The 10064-nt window shown below is 34.7% G+C and overlaps 2 protein-coding genes across 2 annotated transcripts; both read right to left on the bottom strand.

The window, feature by feature from the left end:
• Positions 1 to 3207: 3207 nt before the first annotated feature.
• On the bottom strand, positions 3208 to 4679 carry LOC106310857 (membrane steroid-binding protein 2). The gene is made up of 2 exons (XM_013748084.1): positions 4304 to 4679; positions 3208 to 3755 (listed from the first exon to the last, which is right to left on the bottom strand). Exons 1-2 carry the CDS (start codon positions 4609 to 4611, stop codon positions 3395 to 3397), a joined length of 669 nt encoding a protein of 222 aa, XP_013603538.1. The 5' UTR covers positions 4612 to 4679; the 3' UTR covers positions 3208 to 3394.
• Positions 4680 to 7935: 3256 nt separating this feature from the next.
• Positions 7936 to 9777, bottom strand: LOC106310856 (F-box/LRR-repeat protein At3g48880-like). The gene is made up of 3 exons (XM_013748083.1): positions 9676 to 9777; positions 8745 to 9122; positions 7936 to 8678 (listed from the first exon to the last, which is right to left on the bottom strand). The coding sequence occupies exons 2-3, from the start codon at positions 9095 to 9097 to the stop codon at positions 8114 to 8116; spliced, it is 918 nt and encodes a 305-aa protein (XP_013603537.1). The 5' UTR covers positions 9098 to 9122; positions 9676 to 9777; the 3' UTR covers positions 7936 to 8113.
• Between the last annotated feature and the right edge of the window lie 287 nt (positions 9778 to 10064).

Raw genomic sequence — 10064 nt, 5'->3', positions numbered from 1 at the left:
TTGCATCAAGATCAGGCTACTGTGTATTGTGACAGTTTGAGCGCTATATGCTTAGCCAAGGATCAGGTTCATCATGAGAGAACGAAGCATATTGATGTGAGGTATCACTTCCTGAGATATGAGAAACGAATTGAAGTGAAGAAAGTAGGAAATGCAGATAATCTTGCTGACATGTTCACAAAGCCGGTTCCTCACAGCAAGTTTAAGCATTGCTTAGACTTGCTAAACATCTCAAACTTTTAGTATGGCCCTAAGGGGCATATGGCCCGAAGGGGCATCTGGTCCGCAAGGACATCTGGCCCGCTCGGGCATCTGGCCCATTGGGGCATCTGGCCCGTCGGGGCATCTGGTTCGCAAGGACATCTGGTCAGTACGGACGTCTGGTCTATTGGGACATCTGACTGATAACAAACGTCTGGCTCTAGTTGAGCATCTGGCCGTTAAATGGCGTCTGGTTCGTCTAAGCAGCACATCTGGTCCGAATGGACATCTGAGGCAAAGAGAGCGATGGTACATCTAGCGCAGAGAAGCGCATCTGGTACATTTGGCACTTGAAGGTGCATCTGGTACATCTGATACATCTGTTATTGAGAGGATTCAAGTCAAGGTGGAGAATTGTTGATATGCCTTGAATCTGGATGTTACATCTAGGCGATGGATGTTATATCACGTACATCATACCGACTCGGTTGCATCAAGAACGTTGCATCAAGTTATTATGGATGTTACATCTGATCGTGGGCTTAGGCCCATGAGTCCATTTAGTCTATGGTTTTAGATGCGAGATGTTACTATATATATCTTGTTTTCGAAGTAACCCTGAACTGACACTCTGTAAACTCAGTATCTCCTCCAATAATAAGATCTCTCTTTGCCCGTGGATGTAGCCAAGTTAGTGAACCACGTTAAATCTCTGTGTCATAGTTACATCGTTTTATTCATCTGTTTCTTTTCACAATTGTTACAACAATGTTGCTATACACGTGGTTGGGAATCTTGTTTCCTTTTGTCTTGTTTGATGTTGTAATATTCTTGTTAGACTATAAATTCAGCCAAACACACAAATATTTAAATTCATGTCATTTCTTTCTTCCATATCTAAATAAATAGAAAAATTCTGTACAATAGCCTTTTTTAATCTTTTGTCACAAAAATAGGACTTAATGAAGAAAATAACCAAAATAAGTTTTATTAAAAGGTAAAAATGAATTTTCAAAAATTTTACCTTAAGGTTAACTAATCTAGAGTTATGGTTTAGAGTTAAAGGGTGGGTTTCTGGGCATAGGGTTTCAAATTTTAAAAAATAAAAAAATTAAATTAAAATTTTCAAAAAATAAAAAAGCTATTTTGGTCATTTTTTATAGCTATTTTTGTGACAAAAACTTAAAAATTATTTGAGAGAATTGATCATCTAAATATACATTCACCAATTATAAAGTTCACTTTTCCAGGGTAAACGGGTATACATGTTCTTCAAAGCTTGATTTCTTTCGGGAAATAGTGGAGGCATTTGATTCCATATTGTGTTCATATGAGCTCTATTGTTACTTTAAGTTATCAGTTTAACACAAAAGAAACATCACTAAATAATAGTTAGAACCTCCATAAGTAGAAAACTGCAAAACAAACAACATATCTTAATTCACGTCACTGAAGAAATGGAGAGTAGCTGAATTATTTTTTTGAAAATATTTTAGATTAAAATACAAAATCTGCTATATACCTCTCTCGTATATTTTTAGTATTTTTTTTTCAACATTTTTAGTATTAATAATAATTATCTTTTGGTGAACTATCAGAATAGAAATGCGTTAGAATATATGAATGAGATTCATTGGGCTTTTGATAAGAATACGTGACTGAAAGGGTACAAACCCGTCATAGCTGGGCGTGTGCCGGTGGTGACAGCAATCACCAATGAGAACAGAGGATAGGCCATATCTGAATATCTGATAGTGATAGCGATCAGCCTTTGGCAGATGAAGACCTCTCTATACGCATATAAAGCCCAAACTTATTTGTGGTCATCAAAACCCACCAAGAGGATTATTAAAATGCGTAGCGGTCTTTCTTTTCAGAGTCCCACATCGATAAAGTGGGAGAACTGACCAGCAGAAGCTCGCACTATAAATAAACCTCTCCTACGGTCTATGCAAACCACGCAGCCATGTGGTGAATACAAAGCGAACTATTTTTTCGCCTTTTACCAAATAATACCATTGGTTCTCTACGCTAAGTGGCATACGCCTATTTTTGGAGGTTTCCATTTTTGAGTGGACCCAACAACATTTAGTTGAAAGTTTACCTCAATGGATTATAATTGACTAACCCCGGCTTTGGTATAATACCCAGTTGCAATTGTATTATACTATTTTTCCAATTTGTAGTTTAAGGCATTTTAAATTTGTTAACCATTTCCAAGTTCCTACAGTATTCAAAGCTTTTACTTCGGCTCTATTCGTTTACGTGTCGAGCGATCAGTCGCTGTTTTCTCCGAGCGACTTGAATGGGAACTCGTGATTGGTCGTGCGATCAGTCGCGCGACATCAAAACAAACAACAACTTGCGACATGCGACCAATCGCAGGTCGCATGTTACGCGACATTAAAACAAACAATAACCTCGCACGATAAGTAAACAAACATGGCCTACGTTATATCTTTTTACTCTTTTACCTGTTTCACTTTCCTTTACATTATCTGTTTCATGTTCCACTGTTCGAAAACGAATCTCTAATTTGCTATTATATCCAATGAACGCTTCAATCATATTAATTTAGTTACAATCGTGTATCTTGTTATTATTTGTTCTTTGATTATAGACTGTATAAACTGAAAATCTTGTTTATCTATTTTGCTAGTGTACGTTTATTATCTTGGCTCTAAATTCATGAAGGTATCATATTGAACATTGTGGTAGGGGGGTTCAGTTGTTAGCTAGTGTGCCATCAAGATAAGCACAAGGAACCTCAATTGCCGTGGTCTTTGTATTCCTATCCTTTGGCCAAATATTGTCTACCTCTACTAGGCTGACCATGTGTTTGAGTTTGTGGCTATTATCACGCTAACTTCTTAGATTCCCTTCTCTAAGTTCGCATTTATGGTGCACATACTTGCTTCAACTCCAGGCCTTCATAACCAAATCCAGAGATATAAAGTTAGAATTTTTCATCTTTTGATAGAGAAAAGAAATACCGATATATCACCGTAGACATAATGTAATCTGGAGCTTTTCATAACGAGATTTAGATGTCATAAATTCCAAAAGGTACACAGAGTCTTACATTTTTAATTTATTCATTGAGTTTGCTTCTTCCAACTTAAAAAGCTATATACGACTCTTAAAACGAACCCCACTAATTTGTCATGAGAAAGTGCTGCTTTGCTTCATTGCCTTAGTCCTCCTTTGCCGCATCACCATTTGCAACATCCTTCTTCTCCGTGGTTTCTTCGGTTTTCTCTTCTATGCTTCTAGAAGTTTCACCGTGGGCAACCTCGGGGGAAGCTTCTTCTACAGTGTTGGTAGAAGGTTCAGCACTTTCTTTGCCTTGTCCATCATTCTTCTGAATGGTCCCGACTTTGACATACTTGCTCATGAACTTGTACTCCCAGTCTTGCAACGCATCAAGCTCAAACGGACCAAGACCAGAGATGTCTCCGGTCAAATCAGTTTCCTCAAAGGACATCTTAGCAAGAGCTCGGCTTGCGTCTTTCCCTGCAAACAGAGCGTATGGTCCACCTGGTCCATAGAACATCCTGCACAAATTTTAACAGATGAGATGTTGTGAGTAAGGGGAAGTAGAGTGAATACTGAAAAACCTACACTTTAGGGTGGTCATATATGTAGCTTAAAACTCAAACTTGAACTTATAAAAGTAGTCATGGAACTAGGAAAATGTGGATAATTAGTTAATGAAGGAATCTCCCTCTACACACGACCAGATTCAGACAACTGTAACACATAAGCAAATTAAAAGCCAGACCCTTTTGTAGGTTATCATTCCCAAATGTACTTGCTACTACTAGTGCAAGGATGTTTTCGTAATAATAGGTTCTCCCAGTACGGGTAAAAGTAGGGATCTTTAAACTAACTCGAATACAAGAAAACAAATGAGAAAACAAACACTAAGAATGTTAGGGACGAACAAAAACTACCAAAAAAGTTATCAGCTTTACGAAACGATGTAGATGATCAGGAGCACAAGTACAACCTCCACAAAAATCTAGAGACTCTGATAAACAATTAGCGCTAAAGAGAATCTGGATTCAATCGTGTTCTGAACAAGTTAAAAAAAGGAGCAAACCTGCTCTGGGAAACATCGTAGATCTGGCCTTTGATGGCCATGAGAAGGGGCTTTTTTGAATCTGAGCCGTCGTACTGCTTAAGCTCCTCCTCCGTGATTTCTCCGAGCTGAACCGGAGGCGGAAGGGGCTCCGGCTCAGGGTAATCCTCCGTGGAGCGAGGACGGTGTTCCTCGGGAGAGACGAAGAACCCGGAGACAACTTGATAGACTGCGAAAGCGAGAGCTAAGACGGTGAAAAAGGCAGCCGGAGATAGTCCGGTGTAAGCTGTGATGGTTTCCTTCACCGTCTCCCATACTTCAACCACCATGATTAAGAGAGAGAGAGATAATCGGTGGTCACTGGTTAGAGCCGAACAGTCCGTAACGTTTGTTTCTTTTTATTAGAAGGAACAATCAAAATTTCCTCTTAATTTATAATTATTCTCTATAATTAATTACTAGACGTAATTTAGATATTAAAATAACATAAATGGTCAATTACGCAACAAAAATTAAGAAAAACAGAGCTGTCAATAAATGACCGTTGATTTTCAAGGTAGAACAGCTGTAAAATGTTTTTTTTCTTTAATAATCTACAAATATTGTATGTGATCTTATTAATCCATTAAACGTTTTAAAGAAGATAGTTACACCTAACAAATGGTGGTTTAGTTTAATAAACGGTGCCGTTATTGCCGCCTTGAGCTGAGTAGTAGTAGGTGAGAAGTAGATGATATCAAAACAAAATGTGACTCTTATCTTCTCTTTGTTCTATAAAATTTAAAACATGTGTCCAAATATAATTGGGCTTCTTTATAAATCTGTAGTACCACCAATAAAGAACCGGAAGTTGTATAGCATATATTTATGTGAGAGATTATAAAACTATACTTACTCCGCTTAGTCGCTTAGTTTTGTTCTTGTTCCACAAAAATAGATTTTTTATATTATTAAAGTGTTTTTTTTTATAATTTTGAGGAAAATTAATTAAGAATATTTGAATTTACTAAATTTCATTGGTGAAAAGTTATTGGAAAGTGTATAATAAAGTAAAAAATAAATTAAATTATAAACATTTATTAAATTCTTAATAAGCGTGCATACTCTAAAAAATTTTACTTTCGCGAACACAGGTATTATGTATTATATATATTCAGTATCAAATCTATTATTTTTAAGTCTACAATTTTAGGCTCTAGATGGTGATCAAAGAAATGAGTAGGAATAGTAAATTTCTTATCATTCCTTATAATTTACACCATTTACAAAGAATATTTGTTATTCTTTAATATTTCTTAAAATTTAAGGAATAATAAACTACAATTATTCCTTATCAAATTAGGAAAGAAATAGATTCTGACTTATTCTTGGGTTCACTCCTTATGACCAACCAATAGGATTGTGTTATTTTATATTCGATATCTTTTATAAAAGGAAACAAAATATTGTCAAGTTATATTATGTTTAAAAAAAAAATAGTAATTACAAAAAAAATATTTTTAACGTCGTCAAGAAAAAATTAAACCCTAAATCATAATCCCTAAACCTTAAATCCTAAAACCTAAACCCTTGGGTAAACCCTAAACCTTTGGATAAATTTTGAACTCTAAATAAAAAACACTAAACACTAAAACACTCGAGGGTTTAGGGTTTAGGATTTAGGGTTTAGGATTTCAGTGTTCAGTGTTTTTGATTTAGAGTTTATGATTTATCCAAGGGTTTAGGGTTTAAGGTTTAACCAAAGATTTAGGGTTTCAGATTTAGGGTTTAGGGATTAGGATTTAGGGTTTAATGTTTTGCTTACAAAAATTGTTTTTTCTGTAACTACTATTTTTTTGCCTTTTATTTTAAAAACATAATATAACTTGACAATATTTTTTTTTTTTCTAAAAGATATTGAATCTGAAATAATGAAATACCATTTCATAGATTTTCCTCTTGTTTTATTTTTTTTCATTCGTTTTTTCTTATTCTTTATATTCGTTTAATGGTTATCAGTTAAAGCCTTAGGGTATGAATGGTGACCAAAGAATGAAGGAGAATAATGCATTCTCTAATGTTCCTAAAAAAATCAACATTCACAATGAATAATTTTTTTTTCTCATTTCCTCTCTTTTTTTTTTTGTAAAAAAATAAAAAACAAAACTATTCCTTGTTAAATTTGAGAAAGAACAATCATTCCTTTACGTTCTTCCTATTTTATTCTTGTATGTTCATTTTCTATTCGTTCATTTTGTTTTCAGAATGGTCACCATCAACATTTATTCACCGGTAACTATTGATAAAAAAATCAAACAAAAACTATGCAGAGTTTAAAACTGTTAACTTACTTTCCTATTCATACTTAAGGCTGGTGGTAACTTGCTGATTTTAAGCAAGAGCTTTGAAGTTATAATCTTAGGTTCTTTTATTTACTACATATTTTCTTTCACCATGTGCAATTAATAAAATATAATTTAAATTATATTTTAAAATAAAATTTATTAATATTTTAAATTTTATTATTTTTTTACTAATATTCCATATTGAATTGCAAATACAAAAATGACGGAATCTTTATTGATTAGACTAAATTAATTGGATGGGGCTAAAAAAAATGAAAGAAGATACCAAAGAAATAAAATAAGTATCTATATGTAATTTGTAATATAAATTATGATTTTATTAAAGATAAATAAGATAAAATAAATACTTCTATTATTTTAATTTATATTTAAGAATATATATATATATATATATATATATATATATTTGAAATTATAATTTAGATTGGTTAACATATAATTAAATCAACCTGTATAAAATTAAGAAAAAAAGTTTGCTAACCAAATTATATAATTATCAAAAAGTAAAACTAAATATTATTTCTAAAATTTGTAGATCTCATATGGAAACTAATGGTATTAGGATTAAAAAATATTTTTTTAATAAATTGCATAAAATTTCAAAATTTGTAAAATATTGTTATATTTATTTTATTATATTATTTAATGTTATATTTGAATATTTGAACATGTTTACTTTAATGAGGATTTATTGGTTATTACTTTATTGTAAGAAGTTTACCAAAAAAATAAATCAACACTAAATATAATTGTACATGTCACAATTAGATATAAGTCATGTCATAATTGACGGTGTGTCATGTCATTTTTTAGTGAAAATGTTTGTTGAAATGACACATAATTTTTTTTTTTGAAAAATCACAATCTTTAGGGGGGTTGGAGGAGACCATATCTTCCTTTGTAGGGTTTGGTAATGTATTCTGTATTCACACAATCTTATAGCGTCTTTCACATATTCACTTCCATATATCAGATAAACTCTTAAGATTTGTAAGCGAACTGAAGAAAATTATAGAGTAGACTCTAAACAGTTTAACTGCTCTATATTTATTAGTAGTCTTGGCTTGGAGACTTCTTTATACGTGTACATAATCTTCTCGAGTCTTGAAAACTTGCACACTTTCTTATCATTCTAGGGGGTTTCAGCGTTGGGCCAGATCATCTTCTGCGTGTCTTTTTCATGAAGAAGGGGAAGGTGTTGCAGCCCGTGTCTTGGAGAGTTTGGGTGCAGATCATAGTGAAAGCAAGTTACTGAATGCATCACCTCTTGAATTCTCACAAACCTTATTATGACTTAGGAACAAACTCTTGATTGCCTTTTGAGCATAATTGAAATTATTTATTCTCAAGTTTGGTGATATATAGTATTGTCACAAAATACAAATTTTACTATTCTAGGGATTGCCTACATCTATATACACACAATAAAAGAGAGAAAAAGATGAAGTAGCAAAGTTTCAGAGAGACAAATAGTATGAGAAAAACATCAAAGATGAAGAGAGCTGACTTCATCAACCTTCCAGTCATCTTCATCATACTTATACCATCTCACAATCCCTTCATCATTCTCAGTCCTCTGACACATGACACAAGTGTCATGCTCCATACAAGTCAAGAACCTCTTCAGCCTCGAAGCTTTCTCCAGTATCCTCTCATCCAGCTCTCTCACAATCACTTTCTTCTGCGGCTGCCACCCACTCAACTCCACAAGGTAAGAGTGCGATATGTTGAGCACCTCAAGATCCTTTAACCCGTCAAGAATTTTGATCAGTGCCTCCCTTTTTATCGCGGAGCATCTGAGGCTGAGCGTTTTGAGGTTAGGGAGGCAAGTGATGAGGGTGTCCGCAAAGAAGATCTCGAACGGACCCATGATCTTTAACTCCTTGAAGTTGCTGCAGTTGTTGGCGATCTCTGTGAAGAGGTAAGGCGGGTTAGCGATGCTAGGCATTGTTAGTGACTCGAGATCTTTCCAGATCCGTATGGCTTTGCAGATCCCAGTCTTCTTTATTCTGTTCCAAGCTGGTAAGACGAGTCGTCTCAACCCTGGACACCTGCAAAGACAACGGATACACTTTTTAGCATTTAGAAGAAGATTGAACTCAGTTACAAGGCATTACCGTTCAGCGGTGTAAGTAAGCTGATCATCACTCAAGAACAAGTTGAAATGGAAAACCAATGTCCTCGTGTTTCCTCCGCTAAGATTCATGGAGAGTTTGAGGATGCGAGTGAGGGACTCATCAGAGCGACGTTCGACGTAGACATAAGGCCCCAGTGGGATCTTGATGAAGCTAGATCTCATGTGTGACAAATCAAGAGTCTTCCAGAGGATGGGATCGCAACAAACCGTTCTCCATACACTACAAACACGAGCCAGCTCAAAGACGGTGAACTTGTGGAAAATCTTCACTAAGATGTCTGCGTCCAACTCTTCCCATTTCCTTAACCGACGACTCTCATACTCTTCTTCCATTTTTTTTTTTCTTGATTATGATTCCCTAAGCAACAAGTAGAAGCAATCATTGTTAACAAGTAGAAACACTGCTTATCCTTCACAAGGATCCAATCTCGTTAAATAGGACCAATCATTGATTGCTGCTATCAGAAAGAAAGCAAACGAACGTTTTCACTGGAAAAGTTGAAAGATGTTTTTCCCTTAAAACCGGTAACATCTTTGTCAGAAACAGAGTATTAAGACCCTTTTATGAAAAGCTATTAGGAATTTGAAATCAAACAAATAGAACCAATGAACCTAAACAAAGCTTTATAGTTTGTGTTCATCTCCAAAACCAAACAGGAGATTAAAGTAAGAGACAAATTGTCCAGGAAAGTGAAGATGGGCCAGAGGAACACAAAACAATATGTGAAGAGAGAGAATTTGTAAACTCAGAGGAACTAGGATTGATCTGATCTCTCTCGACATTCCTTAAAAGTTTAGACGAACTGACACAGATTTTGAATCAACATATCTCTCAATTCACAAAACGAAACAAGAAAAGGATTTAGATCAACAAACAAGAAACGCAAATGGGCACTGAGAAATTAAACAACCTTGTGGTAGAGCAAAAGATCGATGATGACGTCAGACGAGGACAACGTTACTAATCTCTCTCTCTCTCTAGCCAACGGAAGTAGATATGAAAAAAGACAATGATCAGTAGTGTTTTAAAAAAAAAAAAAAAACAGTCACAGTGATCGGTTTAGGTTGGTTTATTTATGTCTTTTGGATTTTGATTTCTTTTCCGGACAAAACCGGTCTCTTATCCTTGAGACCGAGATTCTCATTATTGGGGGTGGACTTAGTAATTTAATCCGACGGTGGAAAACACTTAAGAGTAATCCAACGGTGAGTATTAGGTAGGTGAGAGATGATATGGACGGCGGCGATGCGTGTAGAAGACGAGAGCGTTAAAAAAAAAAAAAAAAAAAAAAAAAAAAAA

Source organism: Brassica oleracea, chromosome C8, assembly GCF_000695525.1.
Source record: "Brassica oleracea var. oleracea cultivar TO1000 chromosome C8, BOL, whole genome shotgun sequence".
Lineage (NCBI taxonomy): Eukaryota > Viridiplantae > Streptophyta > Magnoliopsida > Brassicales > Brassicaceae > Brassica > Brassica oleracea.
This window is presented reverse-complemented; position numbering and strand designations above follow the sequence as displayed.

Coding starts and splice junctions, on each gene's coding strand:
- LOC106310857 (XM_013748084.1), bottom strand. CDS start 4,611: ATGGTGGTTGAAGTATGGGAGACGGTGAAGGAAACCATCACAGCTTAC. Junction 3,756..4,303: donor TACGATGTTTCCCAGAGCAG/GTTTGCTCCTTT, acceptor AAATTTGTGCAG/GATGTTCTATGGACCAGGTG.
- LOC106310856 (XM_013748083.1), bottom strand. CDS start 9,097: ATGGAAGAAGAGTATGAGAGTCGTCGGTTAAGGAAATGGGAAGAGTTG. Junction 8,679..8,744: donor CTTACTTACACCGCTGAACG/GTAATGCCTTGT, acceptor TTGTCTTTGCAG/GTGTCCAGGGTTGAGACGAC.